This window comes from Thunnus albacares, chromosome 2 (assembly GCF_914725855.1).
Source record: "Thunnus albacares chromosome 2, fThuAlb1.1, whole genome shotgun sequence".
NCBI classification, from domain to species: Eukaryota; Metazoa; Chordata; class Actinopteri; order Scombriformes; family Scombridae; genus Thunnus; species Thunnus albacares.
Window position 1 is genome coordinate 31,183,768 of NC_058107.1, and position 12,481 is coordinate 31,196,248.

General features: G+C 40.9%; 1 protein-coding gene and 1 long non-coding RNA gene across 3 annotated transcripts; one reads left to right on the forward strand and one right to left on the reverse strand.

The window, feature by feature from the left end:
• The first annotated feature begins 50 nt into the window (after positions 1-50).
• LOC122966277 lies at positions 51-2,334 on the forward strand. The gene is made up of 2 exons (XR_006398365.1): positions 51-238; positions 1,155-2,334. It is a non-coding gene; the product is annotated as an uncharacterized LOC122966277 (long non-coding RNA).
• Positions 2,038-12,455, reverse strand: rnft2 (ring finger protein, transmembrane 2). 2 transcript variants are annotated; one of them, XM_044330293.1, is made up of 10 exons: positions 12,337-12,455; positions 12,110-12,187; positions 10,569-11,083; positions 10,400-10,476; positions 9,652-9,752; positions 9,143-9,296; positions 6,267-6,416; positions 3,962-4,027; positions 3,725-3,826; positions 2,038-3,187 (listed from the first exon to the last, which is right to left on the reverse strand). In XM_044330293.1, the coding sequence occupies exons 2-10, from the start codon at positions 12,154-12,156 to the stop codon at positions 3,053-3,055; spliced, it is 1,347 nt and encodes a 448-aa protein (XP_044186228.1). In that variant the 5' UTR covers positions 12,157-12,187; positions 12,337-12,455; the 3' UTR covers positions 2,038-3,052. The 2 variants fall into 2 exon arrangements, with proteins under 2 accessions (XP_044186228.1, XP_044186220.1); XM_044330285.1 differs by lacking the exon at positions 12,337-12,455 and having other exon boundaries at positions 12,110-12,216.
• Between the last annotated feature and the right edge of the window lie 26 nt (positions 12,456-12,481).

The window sequence follows — 12,481 nt, forward strand, 5'->3', positions numbered from 1 at the left end:
GTGCTCCGTGACTCAGGTGCTCGCGTCGCGCCTGCGGAGGATCGGGGACCAGCTGGAGAGCAGCTGGTCGGCCGGGGAGACGGACGGCGGTTACAGCTGCGGGGACAGGGGGTCGGTGGTGGTGACCGCGAGAGGTCACTTTAAGAGCTTCCTGTGCACCGCAATCCGCCTCACCGTGCTCGTGCTCTTCGTCACGAGGAGACACTTGTAGGGCGCGAAGCGGCAACAGCAGCAACAGGTGAGTAAATAGTGTCACGTCACCTGCGCGAGCGTAGTGTTATTGATGTGAGTTAGCTATGACCGCATACTTTTAGAAGGGAAATTGCCCAATGCTGATCAAATAGCAGTTACATATATTTCCTGCGCCGTGTTAAAATAACTTTGAACACCAGAAAGCGCGGGATTAATTTTATACGACATTTTTAAAGCGAATTGCAGATTCACCTGTTAACCCTGCTGGTAGTTTAGACACAAGTTTTTTTCTTCGGCGCCCATCTGTGAGATTTATGTTGTTTGTCCTTTTTGGAAAAACTGAAAAAAAAATGTAAATGTGTTTCAAAAGAGTGTTTCATATACATTTAATTTAACATAACATGAACTCCAGGTGCCCAACAGTTATTAATGTAACCACTTATTTTGTTTTATTTGTTATGAAACATGTTATGCAGCCTGCAAACTACATTTTTTACTTCAATTACCTATAGTGTGATACTCGACTACTTTTCACTTCCCAAAGTTTTAAATGACTCCACTATGGCGATCAATCACATTCAATAAATATTTCATGAGGACGTTTGGAGTGGCCAAGGATGTGGTTTTCATCTGTAACTCCTGTCTTTTTTCTTTGCTGTTCTGTTTATCTTAAAATGTCCTTAATCTATACATTGGCCATTGTTTCTGTTGCATAAGAGACGCATGATTTCCTGGTTAAAACGTTTGAGATAAAAAAAATATATATATATACATATATATTTGAATGAGTGAGGTGGATGCTTAATGCACGCAGTTAACTACATTAAGAGTATAGAAACTATGTGGACAATGATGTATTTTTTAGACTTAGAGTGCTGATTGCACATTATTAATTGCGGTCATGATTTTTATAAATCTGTTACTTTTATGAAACCTCATCTGCATATTTCTATCTGATATAGATGGTGCCTTTAGGACCGTGTGTGAAGAAAAGAGACGGGCTCACATCATTTGCACTAAAAAGCAGTGGATGCAGGAGAGTCGGATGATGCGGATAAATTGTGCAACGACCGAAGGAAGAGGAGAAGGAAGAGGGGTTAAATGTGTTTTTTCCCGGTCGGAACTGTTTGTCTGACTAACTCCATGTGTCACAAAGACTTACTAAGGCCCAAATGTGGATGCACTACCGAGTCTCCAAACGAGCTGACACACTGAAACCCAGCAGCCCGTCCTGCCCCTGCGTGACTCTCTGATTCTGTCATGCCACTAACAAAACGGTGATGTAATCCTCCCCTGATACAGTGGAGGGAAAAGCTTACTAATAGGACTCATTTGAATCCTCACCTCCCACGGAATGAACGCATCACTGACAAAGGGGTTAAACTGATCAAACCTTCAAATCAAATGTATCTAGGTTGTAATTTGTGCAGCAATCTTTAGATATACCGGTTTGGGGTTTCATAATGCACTGTACTTTTTTTACATAAGCTATACTGTAACTGTAATGTACATAATGAGAGGATGAATGTTTTTATAGATGGTTTTTTTTTTTTACAGTGTTTAGATGATGTTTACACACTTCCCTGTGCTTTGGCGTTATCTGTTCGGGCAGTGTTAAGTGGCTTTCATCATAAACAAGATAAAGGACCTGTGCATAGGAAGCTATGCTGTTATGCTGTCTGTGACTTCTGGAAATAAGCTTTCTCTGATATTGTGTACTGTGAGCGGAAATACTGAGACTGTCTTTTATAATATGTGTTTTATTTATACTTCAATATTTCATATGGATTTTTAGAGGTAAAAAAGAATGAAAAGCTTTTTCTGAAATAAAGACAAACTGCTTGATAAAGTAAGCTAAAGTGCTTTAATTTGAAACGGAAAAATTTCTGCTGTGCACTGTGCATTTTGCATGAAAGTCGTACTGTCTATTATGCAACTCAAGAATTAATTACTTATATAAACAATATTCACAAGGAATGACGATGAAATCAAATTTGCAACATGGATTATCAGATTTGAGCTCCTGCCATTCATGATCTACACCACAGTTACTGTCCACATGATACAAATCCATAAAATGTTACTCCCTGGAGCCAGAAACACTTGTTTTATGTACTGTTTACATTCTAAAGAAATTAAATTTAAAAAAAAAAAAGAAAGAAAATCACACACCATATGTTCATTACTCAATATGCAAATAACCTTATAATTCGCCAACCAGGAACTGTTACCGACAGAAAGTACAAATGCTTGATTTGATTTTTTTCAGTTACAGTTTTCACTTTCATTAAGTTTCATTTCAATTTCAAATATTGCAAATTTTAAAATATCAGATAAAATTAAACCAAATACCAACCCCAGACTAAAAAGTACATAGAGAACAAACAGACCTGCTCAAATCATAATTTGGTGCAAAATTTCCCACAGATACAGTGCGAGTGCTGTTATTATTTACATTATCAAACTAAATCAAAGGGGCATTTTTTTTTAACCCAGTGTCTAGTGAAAAATGATGTGTTGTTCACAGTTTACAACAGTGCCTAAAAGTCTACATATACACAATATCGAGACTATCGTCATGACTGTGAGGATCGATCTTATTGGATCATCTAAAGTTCTATTAGGTGTCTATAATTTGGTTGATGTACAGCATGTGGCTACTGCGGCTGATTGAAATGTGATTAAGAGATGTTCTGTTCTGGTCTTTTCAAATGCCTGCCACAAACCATTTGCTGCTGCAATAAATGAGACTCACCCTGACTTATAGCACTACCACACTTGACATAAAGAGAGAAAGACACACGCTATTCTCTAACTCGCATTACAGCACATCTTCCTGGGTGGTGTTTGAAATGTCAGTTTAGTAGATCTGGAAGTGAGCTGAGGTGGTGCCGTCCTTCCAGCAGCGCAGGGTCTCGATGACGGTAGAACGACACAGGGGGCACGTTCTCTCCCGGTCAAACCACAAACACAGGCAGTCCTCGCAGAACACGTGCTGCAGAAGAACATAACGTCATCGTTATCAATTGCAGGCAGAGAAGCAATAAATGAACAACTAACCTATCTCCCTGAGATCTGGATTCTTGATGTTTACACTTTCCATCCTGCAAGAGTTTCCTGTGTCAAAGGGTGTTGTTCAGTAACTGATGATGATCTTTTACCTCCCTTAAAAAGGACCACTTAGGTATGATATTTTCAAATAATAACAGCAGTAGTAAGGACAAGGCAAGTAAACAGCAAACTGTTTAAACAGTGGTTTCCTTTCCTGTTTATACTTAAAACTTAAGCAAGTTAAAATCAGTTGAAAATCCTTGTTTTTAACCAACTTCCGGTGGATTAACTTCTCACCTTACTGCAGTGATGTTGAAGTGTACTTTGGGCGTATCAGTGCACTGTGACATCACTGTTGGGTGTGGTTACAGCTGCAACACACTTCCTTCTATTTTTTCATTTTCAACTAGAGAGGGCAGTGAAACACTGCTTTTCAACCTAGTTACTCTTTACTCTTCTGACTAGTTGACTGAGTCCTTACCTGACAGAGAAGAGCTATGGGGTCTCTGAAATCAGCCTGGCAAATAGCACAGACATCGCCCGCCTCGCTGCACTGCTGACTGCCTGCCCTCACTCCATAACTCTGGAGGAGACAAAAAGAATGACAGTCAAAATGATTAAATGTATTCTAAGTCGTGCATGAAAAAAACTCAAAGCTGAGCATATCTGTGTGTGTTTTACTGAAAAGTGAAACGAGTAAGATTGGTGTGAATCTGACCTGGGAGCTGCAGAACATGACCAGGGCCTTGCGTATGGCAGACACACGTCCACAGATGTCGAAGGACTGCAATAAGAAAACAACCCAGTACGATTAGCTTTTTATGATATTGACAATAACAACTGCCCACCAGACTTCTTATTTAGCTGTTCTGACTTTATCTGACGTGCTTCTCATGTGTTTAGTCTGTCAGTTCTCTTAGATCTGATCTTTTGACAAGACTAAGGCTGTCTATGAGGCTGCGGTTAGGCACAGTGTTGCTTTGAGCTAAATGCTAACATCAGCATGCTAGCATGCCCGCAGTGACAATGCTAACATGCTGATGTTTAGCAGGTTTAATGTTTACCATGCTCTCCTTCTTAGTTTAGCATGTCAACATTTGGTAATTAGCGCTAGAGACAAAGTAAAGCTGAGGCTGATGGGAATGTCATTAGTTTTGCACGTATTTGGTCATAAACCAAAGTATTGGAGCAAATAAAAGCCTGACTGGAATATGGCGCTTGAGGAAAAATTAGGTGATCGCAAAGTTATTACAATTCGTCCCGAGGGGAACATGAAAAGCTTCACCAAATCTGAAAGCAATACATCCGATAGTTGTGGAGACAATTCAAACAAAACCACAAATAATCATATGATGGTGCTAGAGGAAACCTCATCATCAAAGTCCATTGGATTCATCCACTGGGGACCATAAATGTCTGTACAATATATAATAGTTATACATCCAATAGTCATTGAGATATTTCAGTCTGTACCTAAGTGGTGGATCGACCAACATCGCCATCCCTTCACCCATGCATGGCTAAAAACTAGACTGGACAGAATTTTTGTGTAGCAAATTTTTAAAGGAGATTCAACCAAAATGTATCATAAAATCAAATAATAAACTGTTACTAAACAATGGACTAAACAAGGACACATCAATGCATGTAATCTGTCACCTGTTGATTTCAATTGTAATAAAGCTATCGTAAAGCTTCCTGTTTTGAAGATTCAAACTGCAAAGTCTGTTTCGCTAACCTTTGTCTGTCCTCTTGTGTGATAAAACAGCATGACAACAATGAATCAACAATGAATCAACAACTGACGTACATCAGCACTATAGTACTGCATCTTGCCACGCACGCCCAGGAAACTGTCCACCCAATTCGGCTGAACAAACTCATCGTTGACATCTACATCCGGTGAATCATTGGTGTGTTAAAAGAAGTTGAGACTGTAACTGTCAACTCGCAGTGCAGAACACATGACAGTGACCACCTTATTGTGTAAATGAAATTCATAATTGCATCATCTATCGGTTTTACTATTTCAGCTCCCCACTCGAAATCATGACTGACTCGAGAAATAATCATGGCTCAAAACAAAAATGAGTCAAAAACTTTTCAAGTTCCTTCATTTCACTGCTCGGTAACCGACCTCGCTGTGAACTCTTAATTGTTGGGTTCCTCATTCCCTTCGCTCTTCCTCTCAACGCACCGTCTGTACACTCAGAGACCAGTTCAGATAAAAGTCCCCGCTATAAAGCAATACAATGACCTATGCCCAAGAAAGGGCATTTCCCAACCTAGAAATACTAAAATATATCGATTTGGAGGGAATTTACAAGATGACAAGACTAGTCTACAGCCATGCTAGCAGCTCTGTGACGCTATTCTTAGGCACCTCTGTGATTTGAGCTAAACAGGATGCCAACTCACCCTCAATGAACTTTCCTCTTGAGAGACCTTTGGTCACTAGTGGAGGACTGGGGCTGGGGTATGCTAAAAAAAACACGACTAGTTTGTATGATATGTCATCCTACCACGTTGGAAGGTAAAAGCGTTTACAGTTGTTCAACAGGCCACACTTAAAACAGGGTGACAAGCTGGCCGTCAAAGCGAGGGGTGAGAAGTGATTAATTATTTAATAGGACACATTTTTAGACAGTCTCTCTTGGAACGCATTTATAGTGTTGCACTCATTGTACACAGAAATTATTGGACGCAGCCCCCTGAACCCCCTTCTGTTGGTGTAGACTTGATGCCTTAAGAATATGTTGTTATCCGACACTTTTATATGATCTGATTATACATCCGACCCTTTTATATGAAGGAAACAATGAACAACAGCCTGAGGTGAGGCTTCAAGCTTTCAGTAGCACTATTATTCAGATTTTAAGCCTTTTTTTGATGGTTGTTTGCAATGTCACTGATGTAGGAACTGAAACCTAGTACATCTACACTGATGGTAAGCTGTTCTGGATAGGAAGTTCAACTAAAATGTAAAAATGAAACTAAATGTTTTGCAACTATACAATAATTACCTTGCAGAGGCTGTAGATGATTATGAGTGTGGCACCCAGGAAGTAACTGTTAGAAGGGTCTTCTCCCATGATGTACTTGTACCACAGCTGGATGGGCACCAGAGCCCGAAACAGCTGGCTGAGCTCCTCAATCAGCAGGTAGAACTTTCCCTGGACAAACACACAAAATCAAGACACCAGTTAGGGAGAGGATTTACATTCTTTGTCTAAACCCATATGCAGATAGCAGCGACTTTGAGTAAGAAATCAATATTTTTATATTTATAATAGCAGGGCTTTTGAAGAGGAAAACGACAGAAAGGATCCAAGTTTGAATTGAATGGGGAAAAAAAAAAAAAACTAAATTGAGACAGTATGTCCAAACTTGTCCAAAAAAGCAGAAAGAGCTCAAGAGCTTCAGGGCACTCTTCTATCTAGTCAAGAGCAGTGCAGTATTAAAAGCTTAAAACAGCATGCCTCCAGCACAAACATGGCCAGTGTCCAGAGCTCCACAGTTTCACAGCGGTACAGGCAATTTCCCCCACACTGCAAGAGAAAGTGGCAGCAGCTCTTTCCACCTGCTACCCAGTGCCCACATTAAGCCCAGCCCTACGGGGGCTTGCTAGCTTCCTTTTAAAAAAGACCTCACCTCTCCTCACTAATCACAGAGAAGAAATGAAACTCTAAACAAGTCCTGACTGCCACCAAGTGTGTTAGGTGAACTGGGGACGGTTAAAAAAAAAAAAAACAGAGGCGATTGAAATGAAGGCGAACTCGATTCCTCGATGGCCCCCGTGGCATCCCAGCTTGCATAATGACTTCCTGGATGTTAGCTGACAAAGATTGATGACTGCGGGTAAAGAGCCACAAGCAGCCAAGTTGGTAGGGGAGGAAGACCTCTGCTAGCGGCTAATTCATCTTCCCTATTGTCCCCTCAGCCTCGTATCCCACAGTGCCCATCACGCCCACGCAAAAACTGTCAAATCTCAGGTTTTTGGACACAAGCCAAGGAGTTTGAGTAAGCGTCACTGCAGGCCCTGTTTCAACAGTTTCCGGCTTATATGGTTTCTATTTTTTTTTTGTCTGATCTGTTTATTCAGCACTGAACAGAGAAACAGACATATATAAACACAATCTCACTATTTATTTACTTTGAGGACAGGTGGATGGCGGATATCTTTGGTTTTGCTCAACCCAGAAATGACTTGTCGTTCAGTGTGACCAGTGCTGTGACATCTTCTTTAAAATGATTTTCTTTAATAAAAAAAAAAAGGGGGACATATCATGCTTTTGGTGATTTTTTTTTGTTCTTTTTATACTGTTATGATGCCAGATGTCTATGTTAAACAGGGTCAAAGTTCTAAAACAACAAAATACAAATTAACCAACTATTACTTGCAGTTTTTCTTAACTTTTGACTCATGCGTCTCGTGCTTTTTTTGTATTAAATCTCTCTTGACGCAAACCCAGCAGGGCAAAAAATAAACCACATATTTCATATTGAGAAAACCAAATTTAGGAACTACTCCATTTTCCAAAACACATCTCTTACACAACAATGAAAGTACATACACACTTTGCACGCAAGGATGACAATACACACACACACACACACACAGACAGAAGACATTAGCAGTCTAAGCCTTCAAAATGAAACCGTTGCTCAACTTCTGTGTGCGTGCCTGCAATCACTAGTGCAGACTCGCACCGGCTGCAGTGATTATGTCGGTTCATTAGTGCAATGAACTCGATGGGTTGATTATCATATGTAAATTCATAGAGTTCAGAATAGAGAGGACTGTTTGGCCTCTGTGAACTAAGAGAAGAAGATGATATGATCTGGAGGATCCCAATCAAAGCTGTCGAATTCTGTATGTACATGTAGCGTATCTGTGTATGTTAGTGTGTGTGTGTGTGTGTGTGAGAGAGTGAGCGGAGGGTACAGGTAATGGTCCAGCTCCAGGGAGGGATGACCTCATCCTTCCATCTCCCTCGAGGGCAAATGAGCTCAGTTGCTGGCTGCCGTGGTTCTGATAGGCCTACAGGTCTGTTTATCAGTGGAAAATTTAATCCTAATACTTTGTAACCTCTGTCCCCCCCCTGCGTCTAACACACAAACACATACCAGGAATATGAGCTGCACCTGTATGGAAATGGAAGTGTGTGTGTGTGTATGTGTGTGTATGTGTGTCTGCAGTCATATTCTGCTGCCTAGGGCTAGACCAACTGAGCACGCAGACACCCACATGCGCATGTTCACCTAAGGAGTACCGTTTAAAACCTTATGAATACAAAACAGTTTCACACTGTGACCCTTTAGCACTTTCTTCACTCAGTGGAATATTTCATCATAGTTTGGCAAATGCTTTTTTTTTTTTTTTTTTTTTTTTTTGTTAATGATTAATAAAGTTTCTTAACTTTGACCGTGAACTTTCTGTAACTCATTCATTGTTTACAACATATTAGGGATAAGCATTCATATAGCAGTTTATAAAAAAAGTCAGATTAGACACCTCTCGAGCATGCCGTACAACATCTTTCTGGTCTACACACTGATGTGTTTAAAAGGACAAATCCAACCCTGCAGGCTTCTATAGTGTTAAAAGCTTTTACTGTGAAGCAGCTGCAAGAAGTTGAAGAGTTACTGTCACAGGAGTTATCCTAATATAGCTTAAATGAGGTTTGGAAAGTTCCTTTTTACATAATCAATTACCAAGCCATTATAACTGTATGTCTAGATCATTAAACGTGTGGTTCATAGAGCTGTATGCACTATTAGACTTACACTCACTTAAAGTGTACCCCTCGAAAAATGATGTCAAAAATGGGGATATTGATAAAAGTCACATTTTCTGTACATCTAATAAAGGTCAGAGACACAAATGTGGATTTCTTACCCTGGATTTGAAGGCCAGGAGAATCTTAGGCAGAAAGAGGACAAAGCATTTCAGCCCGATGGTGAAATATTTAAGGACAAAGTCTGTGATGCCCACCGCCCAGATTAGATCAAAGAAGTCAAAGCTGTTGAGGTTGGGCTTGGCAAATATGAGGCTAGAAGAGGAAGAAAAAAATATATATATATCAAGATGACCTGTTGTTGTGTTAGCTCAGGTGCTATCACTGAGAATTGGCAGAATGAGAAAGAACAGCCAGGCAAATGTATAACATAATATAAATAAAAAAAAAAAGCTCTGTGGAATAAAAACAAAAACAACAAAAAATACTCACAGGACAAGACCAGACAAGAACAGGAACACTCCCTACAGGAAATGGAAGTAAAAAAAAATAAATAAAATGGCTTACACAACACAAAATGAAATGGAAAAAATTCAAAGTAAATCCAGCATAAAAGGATGGCAGCCACAGAAACACACAGCTACTATACAAATACCTGCTGGTACACTACCTGTTGTGCAGCTCCTCGTGATTGAATGTGTAATAGATGTACACGATGTTCCCTGCGAGGAACATGACGATCCACAGAGCGACGAATACAGAGCGATCCTCCTGGAGACATAACGCACACACGCTCAGTGCTATTTAAGCACCATTACAATAATAAAATCATACAGTTTTTTTTTTATATATAAAAGCAGAAAATAAATAGAATATGAAGCATTATTAGTCTGTCTGACTCTGAGCTTGTGTGTACATGCCATAGTCACAGTTACACTCTGGGGCATTTAATATTTTCACGATATATTTTCATGATATGGACTAGAATTATTTATTATATCACATTTTTTCAGCACTTGCCATCAGTATATGATAATAAATTATTGGATGGATTATTTCCTTGATTCCCAAAGATCAAGGTGACATCCTTAAATGTCTTCTTTGGTCCTGACCAACAGTCCAAAGATATTCAATTAATTATCATAGAAGACTAAAAAAAAACAGACATTATTCACATTTGAGAAGCTGGAATCAGATCATTTCAACAGGTTTTCTTGTGTGCTGTGTACCTTTCTGTCCACTGTCACCACTTGCTTTCTTGCATGCATGTCTTTTGTGTCAGTGATTGATGTATTTTATCTGGTGTACGTGCTTTTTACGTCTGTGCTTCTGTTTTGCATGTCTCAATTAGTGTCTAATAGTGCGGTACAATGTTGTCTTCATCCATTCAGTCCGTGTAAGTTCATATAGTCATTTACCCGTAATGAAACTTGGTGCCTGAACGTGGAATTGGCATAGGCAAACGTGCTGGCCATCCCCACACACACAGCAATACCTGCCACAGAGAGATGTGACATCATCAGTAAACCACACCTTAATAATAATTGTTTCATATGTCCTTAACCGTTACTACACAAGCCGGTTTACCAAGTTTATGCTGGAAGCAGACTTTAGCCAACAGAATGAGTATGAAGGGGAAGCCCCTCTGCAGCCAGGTTACTACTGCCTTCAGCTCAGACAGAGCGGGGGCCGGGGTGGACGGGTCCTCCTGAGCCTCCTCCCTGGAGCCGTGCCTCTCCGAGCCAGCTGCTGTCGTGGCCTGCTGGAGCAGAGAGGAGGTCCTGTGCTGCAGGGGCTGGTGGTGGAAGTGGTGGTGGTGGTGATGGTGGTGCTGAGGCGGGCGAGGGAGGAAGGGTCCACCCTCAGAGCGGTGGGGGCCACCTTCTTCCCTGGATGATGCCGTCATCTGGATAAAAACTTCAGGGGGAGAGCCCAGGACTAAGCCGGCTGCCTGGAACTGGGCAGAGGAGACAGAACCAGAGGGGACACCCACTAAGCCGGAGAAGAGCTGCTGGGGTGAAGCGGGTGAGTCGGGCTTCAGGCAGTCGAACACACCACCTTCATCCAAGCTGCTCTCCGATCCCAGAGTTTGGCTACGGCTCCTGATTGGGAAGAAAAGAGAGAGGATCATTTGTCCGGAAGATGGCTATGCTTTATTTATTTCTCTATATGGGAAAGCCTCCACTCCTCTGGAAAGGCTTTCCATCAGATTTTAGAACCTGGCAAAAGGGATTTGCTCCCATTCAGCCACAAGAGCATCATCCAAACGGTGTTGGATGAGGTCATGGCTCTATGCAGGCCAATCAAGTTCATCTACACCAAACTGGGAAATCAATTTGTTTATGAATCAGGCTTTGTGCACAGGGTCATTGTCAAGTTTAAACAGGATAGGGCTTCCCCAAAACTGCCACAATGTTAGAAGGACACTGTTGTCTTAATATAACTGTATGCTGTACATTTGCAGGTATGTTTACATGCTGTTTAATGTACTAATGTGCTGAGCAGCTTCTACGCCATCTACCCTGCACACTGATATTAGCAGTGCACTTTTCACCAGTGAATGTTTGTTAGGTCAGGACAAAAAGTGTGTTCATGCTTCTAAGTGAGATAAGGAGACTTAAGCAGGAAAGCTCAAGTGTGCTGTTGTTCAGTGTCTGTGGCTCTTGTGTTGTGTAGCAGGATGCTCGATGACAGAACAACACGTCATCGCTTTATGCAAGATTTAATTTTGCTGAATCGAAATAAAGTTGTCAGCTACATAGATGGGTATCTAACCATCAAGTGAATGCAAAACAAGGGGGCGCCGTCATAAAACCAAAAACTTATATATATATCTTATGTATATCTTTTGGTTTTTTTGGTGTGGTTTGGGGTTTTTTCTCTCAAATGAGAATAGAACAGTGCAGATATTTATGCTGTAGGAGAAAAAATAATGCAATTTAATTTCAGTTGGGCTTTAAGATTTGTTTTTGACCGAAATTAAAGGGCCTTGCAAAAACCATACAAACAGCCCCAGAGTGTATGTTTGAAGACAAGGGAGCCGACATACATTTCACCATACAGTATATGAAAACAATGCACTAATAAAAGGCTTTCAAAGGCAGTTTCTGAAAGCTCCTTATCCCCACCTTTCAGAGGGCATGCCATCCGTGTTGCTGCTGTGTCTCCTCTGCATGGCATACCGCTCATCACCACATGGTTCAGACCTGCAAACACACATCACCAACCTCAGTGCCTGACTGTCAGAGACGCCGGGCTTATACATATATATATATATATAGCTCACGTCTTTTAGCTACTCTGCTCCATGTGTGTTTTGTGCGTTTCAACTAAATAACCGTGCAGACGACTTTACCTGAATTAGTTCAGTGAATTCTCCTTCGGCGTGTTTCATTTTTTTTGTTTAAGGTTAGCTAGCTTGGGCTGTTTTGCTGTTGCTGTTAAAAGACGCTCCTGCGGTCCTACTCGTAAAAACTTCCGGTGTGACGTCACGCCTGACC